At 50.1% G+C, this 15640-nt stretch overlaps 1 protein-coding gene across 10 annotated transcripts in view; it reads right to left on the bottom strand.

Moving 5' to 3' along the window:
* Positions 1–7351: 7351 nt before the first annotated feature.
* The window catches only part of EXOC6B (exocyst complex component 6B), a 243507-nt gene continuing 235218 nt past the window's right edge, over positions 7352–15640 (bottom strand). For 6 of the 10 annotated variants that reach the window (XM_015286064.4, XM_015286066.4, XM_015286065.4 and 3 more), the window contains 2 exons: positions 14656–14667; positions 7352–11449 (listed from right to left, as the gene is read on the bottom strand). In XM_015286064.4, coding sequence (XP_015141550.2) covers positions 11323–11449; positions 14656–14667 — 139 coding nt within the window. In that variant the 3' untranslated portion in view covers positions 7352–11322. The remainder of the gene's footprint in view (positions 11450–14655; positions 14668–15640) is intronic. The other 4 variants (XM_004936290.5, XM_025149797.3, XM_040700116.2 and 1 more) reach the window with 1 other exon arrangement.

Raw genomic sequence — 15640 nt, 5'->3', positions numbered from 1 at the left:
TCTTATGCATGAGTACATCCATAGATAGTGCAGCAGGGGAGAGCAAATTCCACCTTGTTACACCTCCTGGGAAATTTCAGTCCATGGAGGTCTTCAACTCATGCTAATGCTGATAGCTTTCCATTGCAGATCTCAAAGACAAGTCTCAGCAGCCCACGCTCAGCTCCCTAGTGGTGTGCAAAGTACCTGAGATGTCCACAAAGAGCCGGGGAATGAGAACAGCATCCTCCTCAAACAGCATCAGCCTTGGGCTCCCTAGGCTTCTACGCTAGCCCCGTTGATATCCAAGATCCCTGCAACTGAGTTTCACCTCTAAATTTTTGGTGTAGGGATCTGGGAGATGAATCTTGGAGTCTGAATCTTGCCCAGTGTCCAGCTGGAACCCAGCCACCAGGGACAAAAGCTTTCTTTTATACCCCTGAGAAGGCTAGAAGGACCTCGAAGGCAACCTCAGCCAAGGAGCTGCAGATTCAATGAGTGTCGCAGTAAACTACTTAGTTTCTAGTTTTGTGAATGAAGAATGCAGCAAAACTGCTTTAAGATGGCTTGTTCCTAGCTGACTTACCCACAGGACTTCATCAAAAAGATCCATATTTAAACTAAGCTCACACCTTGCCTTGCTATCCTTCCATTATTTTTTGATGAGGAAAATGGGTCCCTTTAGCATGGGGTCTCTCCAGCTCTACCTGGGCATGGCAAAGGCACTCCACTTTCCTTGGGTGCAATTTCCCCAGCAGGGTGGGGAGGGCAGCTGTAAGAAATATTTAGAAAGGAGCCAAGCAATTTAGGTGTGTCTTTAGTAACTTAGATGTCCTTTAGTCACAGGCTCACACAGGTGGGAATGGCAGCAGGGTGACTCCGGGGTTAAGGATGCCTCACGTCTTCATCACAATCACTTTCACCTGCTTCTGAGAAGCTCCTGGGAAACTAAAGTTAAAATGATAGAAGAATAAAATAATGAAAGAGAAAGTGGCTCCCTGGATTAAGTGAAGGAAAAGCAAACATGGAGCCTTCTCCAGAGGCAGTCCCCATATGCACCATGTGCAATGTCATAGGGAAAGTGGCTCCATGGTGAGCCTGAGAGGCATGGCAGAAGCTGGCTGAGACTCTGGTGGGAAAGCAGGGGCTTCTTGTTCTCTTTGAGCCAGGAGTTCTTGCTTTCCCTGTGATGACACCAGCAGCTGCTGCAGATCTGGCCATAATAGTTAAAAATAAGCATCCTGGAAAAAAAAACAAAAACAAAAAAACAAAAACAACTTAAAGAAGAGGTGCTACTATTAATGCATATGAGCGTTGGTAATTACAATTAATTACTATCACTCAGGTATTCACTGCAGCGTGCTTGGTAGCCACCCAAACTCCAGATCTGAGCTGTAAATACGCCAGGCTGACTGCGGCCACGGAGGACGCGGCTGTCCCGGCGTGTCTGGGTCCGTCCCCAGCCCCGAGGCCATGGGGCAGGAACAAGCCCTTGGAATTATCCATGGAATTACCCATGGAATTATCCTCTTCTGCATGCCAAAATGGGGCTGCCGTATCCAGCCCACCTGCTGAGAAGGGCTCATGGAATCATGAAGGTTGGAAAAGATCTGTAGGATCCCCAAGTCCAAGCCCAACTCATTCCACCATGCCCATAACCACGGCCCTCGGTGGCACACCTCCCTGCTTCTGGGGCACCTCCAGGGACAGTGACTCCATCATTTCCCTGGGCAGCTGTGCCACTGCCTGACCGCTCTTTTGGAGATGAAATGTTTCCTAATATCCAACCTGACCCTCCCCTGGGGTAGCCTAAGGCCACCATCACCTCTCATCCTGTTGCTGTTACCAACCCCCACCTCACTCCAACATCCTTCCAGGGAGTTGGACACAGCAATAAGGTCTCCCCTGAGCCTTCTGTTATCCAGACTGACCCATCCCATTCCCTCAGCCTCTCCACATAAGAGCTGTGCTTCAGACCCCTCTCAGCCCTGTTGCTCTTCTCTGGACAACTCCAGGTCCTCAATATCTTTCTCATAGCAAAGGGTCCAACACTGAACGCAGCACTCGGGGCCGTGCAAACTCCTGAACCACGTCTCAGAATTAGCTGGGTGAGTGCTAATAATTTAACAGCGAGGATAATTGGTGTCTGAACCCTGGAACTATTTAATTTGCTGGGATAGACACAGCCCCAGGGCCCCCGCTGCAGCTCGACCTGGGAAAGCATCCCAGTGGCTTGAAAGCACTCAAGCAGGTGTGAAATGTTTTCCTGGGCTGGGATGAAGGGTTTGGTCCAGAGCCGAAGCCTTGGTGGGGAAATGTTGTGCCAGGAACCCCAGAAGGCCAGTCCTGACACATGCTGTGCTCGGTGGCCAAAGCCAGGCTGGATTTTCCATAAAGCCCTCACCCTGGGGCCAAACCCTAGAGAGATGCTTATCTACACCTGCGTGCCCCCACATGCACGGGCTGCAGGCAGAGCTCACAAACACGATGTTGGGGAACACTGGAGCTGTGCAGGAAAGCTGAAACTTCAGCTCTGCTGGGGTCTGGATGTGCAGGACCAGCTGGTTGGTGTGGATTTCTCCCTGCATTGGTCAAGCTTGAAACGCTGAGAGGTGCAAGGGACAATGCATCACAGCACAGGGCACTTGTGGCCATGTCAAGAGTTGTTGAGATCTCTCCCTCCACCACTTGCTTCGAGACGAGCAAATATCCTGCCCATGAAATATCCAATAGGATCTGAACCCAAAACCAGGCATAAAGATGCTTCCATCACCTCCCCAGCCCTGTGTTGGATGGTGTTCAAGGTTGTGCCCACCCAGCCCCAACCAAGAGCCCACACCTGTTATCTCCAGGAAATTACCACCCCAGTCTACATCTTTGATTGGAATTATCTTTCCATAGGGAGGCAAGAGGACCCCTCAGAGGTGGATGCATCTCAGCTCAAAGATACTGCACCATACTCTGCTCCACCTACTGCAAACACACTATCCTAAATGCAGTGACTGCAGGCTGTCCTTCACCCCACCCTCACCCCCCAAGCCAGGATCTTCCTCTCTACAGTGCAGCCATATGTAGGTAACCCCCACAAACAGCAAATCTGGGAGATCTGCCTTTCATTATAAAGCAAACCTTACTGCATCAGAGAGCCCCAAACCTTTTGCTGCAGTTTCAGGTGGGAGCTGAGGGAGCTTCTGCCATCAGGTCTTGCAGAGGGCTCCATTCCTCAGTGTGGCCAATATTAAGAGCACTCACCTGAAGGACTCTTCTCCTCTTCTATGGGTTTATTCTAATTCCAATCACGATGTCGTGGGGAAGTGGCAGAGCACAGAGAGGCAGGAAGGGATGACACATTCAGATAGGGCAGCTTGGGACTGTGTGCCATCCTGTTTGGACAGATGGGAACAGAAACGTACCTGGAGATCTAGTCACCCCAAATGCACTGCCCTGGAAAACCCACAGCTCTGGCTCAGAAAGAGGATGGCAGGGCAGAGGGAAAGGTTTTGGGGGCAGAAAGAGGCAAGCCTTGTATTTAGCCATGGCTTTGGCACCTTATGGTGGAGAAACATCACCAGATCTTCAGATGATGGTGATGAGATGGGGTTGTAGATCATCCCCTAGGACCACACAGCTTATAATATGAGCCCCCAAAAGGGGACAGCCTGAGGTACACCCATCCAGGCCTCTTGCAGCCTGTCCCCTGCAGCATGGCTTCATTACCAGGACTGTGGCCGGAGAAGAAACAGAACACCTCCAGTAGTGCCTTGGTAGAGCAACAAGTGGCCAGAGACCAGAGGAGGAGAAATCAACCCCTCAAACAGCCACCCCACATCTGCTGCAGGCTGGCTAATGAGTACAAATGGCTAACGAGCCCCAACAGGGGGGGGTCTTTAGTGCTTCACACATCCCCGTGACGTTGAATGATGGCCTCCCAAGCACTGCTAGGGCAGCCCCTCGTCCCATGGCAAGCGGCACGGAGATGAATGACCGCCGAGGGGATGTGGCAACGTGGTCATTTTTCATCTGCAGTGCTGCTTAACCTTTCGTGGGCAAATCCCATTTCCTCAACGCTGGCTGGGCGCCGTACCTGCATTAAGTATTGCCGGGTCAGGGAGGGGCAGCTGTGATTTATGCCTTCTCCCTGCTAATCGGATTGCGGGGCAGGCAGATATTGATGGGTGCCTGCCTTTGATCCATGGCTCTCGTGAGCCTTCATTCAATTACTGCCCCGCAGAATGCAATTAGCAGGGCCGCAAAGCCACGTGGGGCTCATAATCACAGCACGCAGCAAAGATGAAGGGGCTGTCACCAGCTGCTGGATCCCACCTGGGGGTCGGACACGCTGCCACACATTGGGACAAAACACTGGGGAAGCACGGAGGAGGGATGGAGAAAAGCCCTGCTTCCTCCCAATAGTCCCATCCTATTTCTTCCCTCCCTGCACACTCACCCTCCTCGCCACCCATCTTGCACCTTCTTGCCCTCTCTTGACTCCTCACTGTGACTCCCAAGCCAGGATACCCCCCACATGACCCACTTTTACCTTTCAAATCCAATGTATCCATCTCCCACATCTTCCTGCTTGCTCCTCTTGGAGTTCACCCATTCCTCTTGCCAGCTGCTCCCACACCCACCCCCCATCTGCCTCTCCTGCCCTTCTCAAATTCCTTTTATCTACTCTAACAGACTCCACCTGATCTCTCCAGGTGTGTGATGACAGCAGTTTCTACCAGCTTTCGCCCCCCATTTTTGCTCTAAACTCTTCAGTCCTGCAAACTTTAAGTTCTTGGAGGGCAGTCCTTCTGGCTCAGCATCCCTCTGCCCACCATCTCCTTGCACTCATGGGTAGGAAGAAATGTCACAAAGTTGGCCATATTCTCTCATCCACCCAGAAATGTCCATCCTGCCCAAAATTTGTTGTTTCATGCCAGAAGAAATCCAGCACAACGCCATCAGCACCAAAAGGGATCATGGTGATGTCAGCTGGGAGGAGCTGAACAACCTTCTATGATTCTATGATACGATGATTCAGTGGGCATGGTGGGATGTGCTGGGGTTGGGCTTGGGGATCTTAGAGGTCTTTTCCAACCTGAATGACTGTCCAACCATCAACCCATCACCACTATGCTCACTAAACCATGTCTCTCAGTGCCAGGAGTTGAAGAGTAAGAGCTGATACAAAAGCAAGCAAGTGCAAATTGGCTACCAACAGCAGCAGGATGCAGGATGGAGACCTGTAAGCACCTGAAAAACGTCTCCAAATAGGTGTCCTGGGGCAAAAACTCTTCGTTCGAAGTGAGGATTAAAACCTGCATGGTATCAGTTTAACAGCACAGGACCTACTGTGGTCAATCCAAGCTTCGAGAAGCAGACACCCAGAAGAGGTTTTGAGGTCTGATGGGAGCCCAGGTGTTTTGGGCAGTCTTCCCAACATGCGACCTGCATCTGATGAGACGGGGAACTCTGGGTCACCCCTAGCTGGTCCCACATTGACCTGGGGCTTGGTGTAAAGGTTTTGGCCCCCTAACAGCCTCCAGCCTCAGCTCAGACTCGGAGTTCACTTATCATCCAACAAGGTTTCTTTCCTGTTGCCTTTTGCTGGAGTTCTCCAAAGAGCTGACTCCCAAATTCACAAGCAACCACAAGCAGGGAGGTTTGTTACTCCCTGTTTTTCATCAAGGCAGGTGAGACAAACACTTTTCAGCAGATATTTCTGTGCTCTTGTTTCCTCCTGTCTCTGTCCCTTCTTGCCTTCACCTCGGTTTACCTCTTCACCTCCTTCCTTGATGAGGTTGGCTGAGGTTGCAGGAAAGCAAAGTTGTCAGATAAGCCTGTCTCCATCCAGCCCATGGGATTCTTCTCCTCAAGGCAGTCCCAGGAATGGAGCTGTGATGGGGCAGAACACGGACTGAATGAGTTGGACTCCATGATCCTTATGGGTCCTTTCCAACTTGGGATATTCTATGATGACTGCACCAAGCTGTGGGTTTGCTGTCTCACCATGGCCAACTACACAGAAGGTTGATGCATGGAGGAGAGAAGCAGTGAGAGAGAACACAGCAGAGCACAAATGGGTGCTCAGGTTGGATATTAAGAAAAGCTGTGCTGGGAGTGTGGTGCAGCCCTGGGACAGGCAACCAACAAGGTAAGAGATGTCCACCCATGGAGGTTTCCAAGACTTGGTCACGTAAAGCCCTAGCTATCCTGCTCTAGTGAGAGCCCTGCTTTAAGCAGAGAACCCACTGTACTGGAGAAGGCAGGAGCACCAGTATTGCAAGGTCCGAATGTGTTAAGGGTGTGCTGGAGCAGACCCCATGATGGTGACGGCCCAACCTGACTTGGTGCTTTTACAGGAAAGGCGAAGTAGTGAGCCACTGCATGGAGATGTTAAATCCCAGTTACAGAAGTACAGCATCCCAAAGACGTCAAACTTGAGAAACACCATCCTCTTATTTTAAGAGATGCTTAGCAGGGCTTCACACTGGGGTCCCACCTGAACCTGCCATTGGACTGGAACCTCATTCCAGAAAGGAGTCCCCTAAATCCTTTCCTCCTGCACCGTTCTCCTGGGTCCGTCCTGTGTTCCTCCCCATTGCCCACAGTGGGGCAGGTGTGCAGTGTCACCCAACCCACGGAGGTGCCCCATGGAGGCTGAGCCCCTGGGAGCTCCGTGCTGAGATTTCCCAGCTTGCTGGTTTTTAATTAGAGTGTATCACGTTAATTTGGTATCACTTTGATTTCCTAATCAACATGCTGCGTGGTCAAACATCTTGCATATCCCAGTGCCAAGGCTGGGAGTTATTTGGGGAATCTAATATCCTAATGTGGTTAGGGCCAGAAAAAACACCCACTAATATAACCATCATATTGCAAAGAATGATAAATACCATGATAGAAAATATGCAATGTGAGCAGGCAAAAAGATTCCCCGTGGAAAGCTAATGCAATCCCCTCTGCCTTGATGAAGTGCCTATTATCTTTGCTCTGCCCTCCAAATCTTAATTCCTGCTCAGGATTACTTACCCCATCTGCAGACATAGATGCGATCAATGAGAGCAAAATGCACATTCCTTGAAGGTGGCTACTCAACACTTGGGTTTAATCATGCTTGTTTATGCAGGAAACCAATTAAAATAGCCACAGAATTAGCCAAAAAATTGGCTTTAGCCCCCAGCATGCCAATGTGATGTGGAGTATGGGACTCAGTGAGGTGGTCTTCCCAGGTCAGACCATACAAACAGGCAGTAAACCTTCCCCAGGTGCACAAAGGGATGCTGAATTTGGCCCTTTCCACAATTTGGGATCTTTTTCTGGTCGAGGTGAAGGCAAAGGCAGAGCCTTTGCAGCAGTAACACAGCCACGTGAGCACAGGCACTTATTTAAACAGTTATATGCTGTATTGTTTAATGGAAGTTACAATAGGATAAATGTACAGTCGAAGTCAACATGCTAATTTCTAACGCAATTTAACCTGTAAACCATGCAGTCCATTTCTCAATCAGTCAGTTTTTCTTTGTTTGTTTGTAATCAGTAGCTCTGCTAGTGAGTTTTAAGGAAAGAAAAAAAAAAGTTCCCTTTAAAGTTAAACCTAATTTACTAATTTTTCCCCTTATTGTGCAACGACTTGTGCAAAAAAAGCTGTCTTCACCACATCATTAGTTTACAAAATCACGCTCCTTCCCCTCAGAAACTGAGAAAAGGCAACAACACAAGCAGCCAGTAGGCACTGAGGGATGGGATGGGGACTGGAGTTGGGATAGGGATTGGGTTGGCAATGGGAATTGGGATGGAGATGGGGACTGGGGTTAGGATGGGGATGGAGATTGGTGTTGAGGTTGGGATTGGGATGGTGATGGGGGTTGGTGTTGGAACTGGGAGGATGATGGGGGTTGGAGTTGGAATCATGGTGGTGGGGACTGTGGTTGGGATGAGGGTAGGGATTGGGATGGTGATGGGAGTTGGGATCGCAATGGGGATTGGGGTTGGGATTGGGATGGTGATGGGGGTTGGGACGGTGATGGGGATTGGGATGGTGATGGGGTATGGGGTTGGTGTTGGGACTGGGATGGTGGTGGGGACTGTGGTTGGGATGAGGATGAGGAATGGGATGGTGATGGGGTAGGGGGTTGCAACTGAGATAGCAGTGGGGACTGGGATTGGGATTGTAACGGAGATTAGGATAGAGACGGAGGAGGGAGTGTTCAAAGCTGTTCCCTTTATGATTTGCTCTGCAGCTCGGCGCCTTAGAACTGTCCCCAAAAAAATATTCCATGGAGGTTTTAAGGAAAATAAGGAAAATAAGATAAGTGGATGTTTCTCAGGAAGGCAAGCTTTGTTTTAGTTTGTTTTTCTTCCTTTTTTCTTTTTCTTTTTAATCCAATGGTGCTGAATTGTTTGCCAAGCTGGGGGGAGAGGGAGGCTCACCTTACTACAGCCACTGCTTTAAAACCTAAGGACCGATCAACGTATGTACATGGATGTGTTAATAGCAGCATTATTTGTTCTGGGGGTTGCAAATTGATGGTTACAGCAGTGGGTTCGGCCCCTGCCTACCCCCAGATCACAAATTTATAGCAACAACCTTTCCCTCATAAGCAATACCATCCGTATCAGAGGATACCAGTCATTAGTAAGCGATTTAGAGGGGATTTTAAATGTCTTCCAGGGCTTTTTAAGCAGTCTGTTTAAAAGATTAATTTTATTTTGAAGGGATGGAGCTGCATCTCTCGGAACAAAAAGTTAATTAGGAACAGAGCACCAAAATTCCATTTTTCATGCCCGTGGTGTGACTTGTGGCTAGGTGCTTGACCTCCCGAAATCAGAAACTCCCTGAATCTGATGGGGCCGGGCTGGGCTTTCCCAGCAGCACATCCCAGTTGCCAGCCCCACTCCCTGGAGCAGAGCTCGCCCTGAGCCACAGCCGCTCTGGGATACTCAATGCAGTGCAGGAGCTGCTCCTTGGGGATAAAAAAACCCAGATTCCAAGCCAGGAGCCGGCTGCTTTCCCCAGCTCATGGGGGTGATGCTGCCTCGTCGTGCTCCCTTCTCCCTGCTGGAGGAAAATCCTCAGTGTGCAAAAGGCACCTCCTCATCCAGCAGCGACGTCAGTGGCTGAGAAATGCTATTAGAAATTGGGTTTGACAGTCTATCCTCCCACTAATAAAAACTGGGAACACCAGAGCGCTCTATTTGTCATGCTTGCTGATGCTCTGTTATGCTGTTGCCAGCATCCGTAGCAGCGTGATTCTGAAGTGTTTTAAAGTGCTTGTGACTGGATGGCCCTTCACTGAGTGCCTCGTGCACTGAAACCTCCCTCCTCCTCCCACCGTTGGGTTTTTGCTTCAATCTCTGAGCTCTTCTGCTCAAAGGATGCTCAAAGCAGATGGTCCCACCTGCTTCTGCCACCACTTGTCCCCTGTCACCTGTCCCTACCTGGAGGGTCCCCTTGGGTGGATCACATCATACAGTCCCTTGCTGGCCATACAACTGTCATCCATCTGCTTCTTTTTTTTTTTTTTTTTTCCATCCTTCTTGCATATATCCCAAAGAGGCATTAAGAAAGTACCCTCCGATCCTCACAAAGAAAGGAGCCATAACGCCAAGTCCCAGCTCTTCCCTCGTATTAATGGAAATAACGCACCGAGCGTGGTGGCTGGAGGTTGCAGTGATGGGACAAAGCCCCACGAGCTCATTGCTAGCAATGTGCCTATTTCAGGGTCCACGTACCCTTACCAAAAGGAAATCAAGGGAGGATTGCTGAGGAACAAAGAAGGAAGGTGAAGCACCACCGCTTCGTGCATCCAGAGTTGGAGTGTGAATGGAGCCAAAAATACAACGCCAGGAGTGCTCGTGGGCAGAAAGCAAAGAGCCCAAATGCCCCCTTCTGCAGCCCCAGCTGGGTGGCACACGGACAAATCCTGCCCCGGTGCAGCTCAGGAGCCTGCAATGGGGAGCTGAAGGGAAACAGAGCCCCACCAGGGCTCCAGAACCACCCAGCAGCTTCCACAAATGGTCTGAGAGCCAATGGCCCCACGCATTTGAATGGTGTTAGAAAGGGCCCTGCCATTCACAATGAGGGTTTGAATTCCCTTGAACACAGCGTCAGGGTTTGGTAGTGGGGGAAGCGGCCGGATAAACTTTCACCTGCGGTAAAGGAGAGTCAAAAGGGGAATGAAAAGATAAGGGCAAAAGTCCCTTCTCTCTGTAACCTGAAGCCTGGGATTAACATCCTGTTGATAGCGTGACGTGGTCCTCAAAGGCCGCCTTGATTTCAGCAGGTGATGTACGGGCAGCTCCGCAGCACGGAGCAGAGCAGAGCTCTGTCATTCAGAGCCGGGCTGCTGGTGCACAATGCTACTCCAGGGGGAACCTCCTGCACCCCACATTTGGGGGACGTCTCCAAGTTGGAGGGTTGTGCTGGAGGCACAGGGACACGGCACCATGGCAGCAGGAAGGGAGGATGGGAAAGCAGCACTGCAAACCAGCACGGAAAGGAAAAGCAAAGCAGAGTGCTGTACTCTCCCCTCCTAGCACCCAGCCCAAACTGACCCCATAGGGCACCCCAACCTCTCCTATGCAATGAGGCAACTTTTGAAGCCCTTTTATACCCAGTGCAGGGCCGCAAGACACCAACAGGTCCCAGAAGCAAAGCTTGGGGTGCATCAGCTCTGAGCAGTGCTGCCACACACACCAAAGGGTCACAGCTCTGAGGAGCCACCCGCGACCCAGGGTGGGAATCAGCCCTTATGGGAAAAGGGGAGAGAGGCTGAGAAATCACTGCTTCTCCTCCTACACAAACCCAACACGCGTGCTGGCAAGGCAAGCTAATGAGTGACCCTCTTTCTGAACGCGTGCTCCTTTGAGCAGAGCCTGTGAGAAGAACCTGAAACCACGGCTCCTCCCTATACTTCTTGTGATCCCTTGTTCTGCAGCTGAATAACTTAACAAAAGGAAGTCAAACCAATTCTTTGAATTTGGCTTACAAAAAAAAAAAAACCAAAAAAACCATTAAAAATTAAAAAAAAAAATTAAAAAAAAAAACAACAAACCCAACCCAACCCACGCACACAAAAAATACCCAACCAACCCATCGTCTGGGTGTGAACTTCTCGCTCAGGCTTCAGGTCTTCCCGTTGCTTTGCAAACCCCTGAAAATAGGAGTTCAGCTTGGTGACTGCTGACACCACCTCCTCTCCACCAGCACGCCACCTACCTGCCCCGGGATTGTTTAACAACGTTTTGTCATAAGGGTGGGTTTCATCCATACTATACAGGCGAATACAAAAATACATCTGTTCTCTTTGAACAAGGATCCCAAGTCCAGGCGTGGGGAAGGCTGTGGGTCCCTCATGAGTGATGGCTGTTGATGAGGCCGCGGAGCTGCTTGGCCACTGTGTCTATCAGCTTCTGCTTGTCCCGCTCGTTCTTCCGAAACTGGGCAAAAACGTTGTTCTTCCGACTCGTGTCCCTCATCCTGAGCAGAGAACAGAGAGGTTACAGTACATGCAGCAGTGCTATGGGTGCACCAAGAGAACCTCGTGGCTGGTAGAGCAAACAGGTGATGGCCTGTAGACCTGTAGACCCACAGACCTACAGGTCTATAGTCTGCGGGTCTACAGGTCTACAGGCCATCACCTTGGGTCTAGCCCCAAGCTTTATCCACCCCACTGGCCAACCCCAGCTCATGTCACCTGCCTCAAAGCCAAGGCACTGCACCAATCCCGAGCCCCTAAACACCTCTCGTCCTCCCCTTCATAGAATCTTAGAATGGTTTGAGTTGGAAGGGACCCTTGAAGGCCATCTGGTCCAACTCCCCTCCAATGAATGGGGACACCCACAGCTCCACCAGGTGCTCAGAGCCCCGTCCAGAACGTCCTTACGTGTTCCAATGTCCTTATGTGGTAAATGAGTGCTGTAACATTAGGAGGTTCAGGAAGTTAAAAAATTAGCATAAAATCCACAGCGTTAATGACTCTTTTTGACATGGTGCATTGCATGCAGCCAAGAGATGCAGCTTTTGGGGCAGCTGTAAAGTTTCAGACTCGTGGACTTAACTTTACAGGATGTTCAAGGAAGGAATCTGGCATCAATTCCCCCAGTTCACAAACCTCAAGATTTGTATTTCCTTTGATTGCACTGGTCTCCATGAGGTCCCCAAGCTCAGGACCAACAAGGCACAGTGCTGGGGCAGGACCAGAATAAGAGAATGATAGGGGTTGGGAGGGACCTCTGGGGATCATCAAGTCCAACCCCCAACACCGGGGCAGCTCCATTCCTCTCCGGCATGCAAAGCTTGGCATTCATGCACGTTTGCATTCGCAGATGCATTTTGGGGGGCCAACATCTCATTGCATGGCTCAAGCAGGGCGAGTGCTGGGGAGCGGAACCACCCCGTAAGGGTCAGCATCAGCAGAGCCTGAAGGCATTGGGCTCCAAGCACCCAGCCTGCTGGGCACTGCTCTCCACAATACCCCGATTTGTAACTGGTTTTCCTGGTAAATCAGATCTGGCAGAGGCAGATGGCTTTGGATGAGCCACATCCGCCTGTGTTTTTGACTCTGAGTACCTCAATGAAGCATAGAGTGACTGGGACGCAGAGATGATGGGCCCTGGAAGCACGGCAGTTTATCAGATGGAGGGTTTTGTGTTATCAGAGCACAAAACAAACCTCTTCAAGCTCGTTTGACCCATTAAAAAAATATATCTACGATTTTCCGTGCTTCAGTCTTGGTAAAAAAGAGCCAAAGGGAATCTGAAATGTTCCAAAAACCATCCAGCTTGGAACTGAAAACACAATAACAACCTCATCCCAAAGGCTAATTTGCTACAGTTATAAGTGCCCAAAGGCACAGGATTATAACCGAGCTGCTTTCCCAACAGTAACCAGATAGCTTGGAGCAATTTTATTCAGCAAAATAAGCTGGGGTTTTTTTTTTTATTCTTTTCTCTTTATGTATTTTTTTAAACTGAAGCAGGTTGTCAGCTGCTCCCCTGCAAGAACCACATAGAAGGAGGGGGTTTTTGAGTCACACAGATTACAGGTGTTGTGGCACTGGGAATTTTGACAACCACCACCCTGCTGCAGGACATCACCCCTCCCTCAAACACCTTCCCATAGAGCTGAGAGCTCCATCTCCATCTCACGGGCTGTGCAGGGACATCAGATGTGCTGGAAGCAAACCTGCACCTTGAGAAACCTTCGCCTGTGGCCATCCCATAGGCAAAAAAGCACTGAGTTTCTGCCCAGTGATACCCATAGGTAAGGCATGACATCCTCTGCCATAGCAGCCCCAAAATCTCACAGAAGATGCTCAGGTGCAGATTTATTTCCATGAGATGTTTCTAAAGAACTGCATGTTTTATGCAAGGAAATCTTGGGGCGTGTTGAGTGATTGGGAAGGAGTTGCAAGGAAAAAGCCATGGGGTCAGGGTGACCAAGCACTGCTGGCAATGCACTGACCCCATCCCAAGTGGGATGGGACAGGAGCTGCTGGTATGTCCCATGTGGATTTGGAAGCACCAAGCTGCTATCAGCCCCACTTCCCCAATGAGGAACATGCCTGCAGAACACAAAGTCCTGCAACAACTACGGGTGCGTGCTTCCCCGCTGTGTGCAATGGGCATTTCCCACCTACACCCAACTGTCACTCAAGGTGAGAGGGATCTTTTCTATAGAGAAAAGGGTTACAAAACTGCTGGGTGCCAACCAGCTGCATTAGTGATGCTGTCAGGGAGCAGGGCTGGGACACAGCATGTTTGCTCAGGGCTCATGCTGCTCGTAGAGCAAGAGCAAGCCTGTGCCCGTGTGTGCCTGCAGGGATGGAGCAGGGTCCAAAGGGTTTCTCCAAAGGGTGATGGTGTCAGCACGAGGGACACCCAGCAGGTGGTTGGGCTGGGAGGGCAGCTTGGAGGCACAAGGCCACAGATGGAGAAACAGCCTCAAAAAAAGCCAGGTTTATCATAGACTCATAGAATTATAGGATGGCGATGGTTAAAGTGGACCTCAAAGATCATCTGATTCCAACCTCCTGCCATGGGAAGGGTTGCCAACCTCCAGATCAGGTTGCCCAGGGTCCCATCCAACCTGGCCTCGAACGCCTCAAGGGATGGGGCATCCACAACCTCTCTGGGCAGTGTGCTCCAGTGCCTCACCACCATCATGGGGGTCAACATTAGGGTGCCACGTGCCAGCCCCATTCTTTTCCAGCCTTGGGCTACAAGAGCTGAGCGGTGTGGTTCTAGATAGAGCTATGCATCCCAACACCAAGAACAGGTTGGAAATAGAGGCAGATCTTTAGGGGATCCACACTATTGTGCCTGCAGAGCCCCAGGACAGCTGAGGCCGGTTGTGTAATGCAGTCCCTCTGTACTGGCCCAGGAATTAAAAGTAAGAGGAAGGGAAAGAGAGAGCTCAATGCTGTCCCCACCCCTGTCAACAAACACCGCCTTAAATAGAGCCAAGCTTTGTTTAAATTAATCTATAAGAAAAAAAAGAAAAAAAAAAAGCGAGGCAGTAAAAGCTCCTCTTTTAGTTCTAATTAGTGCATTTGAGACGATAGAGTTACCAGAGGGAACTGTTTCAAAGGCAGCTTGCATTTAGATCATTTAGTGCTCCATTTAAATCAAACAATAAAGTCACTGCAAGGTGAGGGTAAAAGCCCAAGCAAGCAGCATACTTACACTCGTGATATCCTATGGGAGATGTGTGATTAGGAAAAGAGATAATCATGAGAACAAGTTACACAACCCGGCTGCTTCGTGTCCAAACTGTCAGCTTTCTTTTTTTTTTCCACTTTATGGATAGCTCTGAATATACTGCATGCATTTGCCCCATGGACGGAGGGTTGCAAACATACTGCAAATGATGCAACGTATTGCACGACGTGCATATAAAATACGGCTGTAGTGTATAAGAGCGTTGTGCACTGACACAGTGCTCCACTGCAGACCCTGGGTGCAGACTAACAGCCTTTGGATGCTGTGGGTTGATGTGAAATGAGCCATTCCCACGGGTGGGAATGGAGGAGGTGCTGTTGAGTGGACTGCAGACAGCACAGACCCACATCCAAAGCCTCAAAGCACGCCCAGTTTATGCTTCTAAAGGCTTAACCCCAACACCAAACTGGGCATCTTCTACTCTACATGCAACAGAAGCAAGAGATACTCGGAAAAACAACTCAAGTTCTACCCAAGGATCTGATTTCACGTTAAACCAAACCAAAACCCAACGGCCAGCTTGCTCATCCTGCCCACTCCTCCATGCCAGACCCAGCCATGGAGTGGCCACAGAATGAGGAAATCATGAATTCTTATTCTGAGCTTGTTACTTTGCTGGTGGGGTGTGATGGAAGCAAAGGAGCAGAGCAAGGCTGATCCTCCTGGTGAGGATGAGTGACCTGGTGAGGACGAGTGACCTGGTGGCACTTGTCTCTGACAGCAGGTACGTGCTGAAGGGGTTACCACTACAGTGAACCCCACTATTTGGGACTGAAGCCAACATGCTGCTTCCATGCCTGAGTTCACCATGTGGGCTGGGATTTTCCAAGTCTGGGATTATTAACTGTGAGCTGCTCAGAGCGTAGACTGGGCTCAGATGATTGCCAAACCCTCTTTGTGCTCCAGGGTGCATCTCACCTCTCCACAGAGGACACATGGAGATGACCAC

This window comes from Gallus gallus, chromosome 4 (genome assembly GCF_016699485.2).
Source record: "Gallus gallus isolate bGalGal1 chromosome 4, bGalGal1.mat.broiler.GRCg7b, whole genome shotgun sequence".
Taxonomy (NCBI): Eukaryota; Metazoa; Chordata; class Aves; order Galliformes; family Phasianidae; genus Gallus; species Gallus gallus.
The sequence above is the reverse complement of the archived record's forward strand: the minus strand, read 5'-3'. Positions and strand labels throughout refer to the sequence as shown.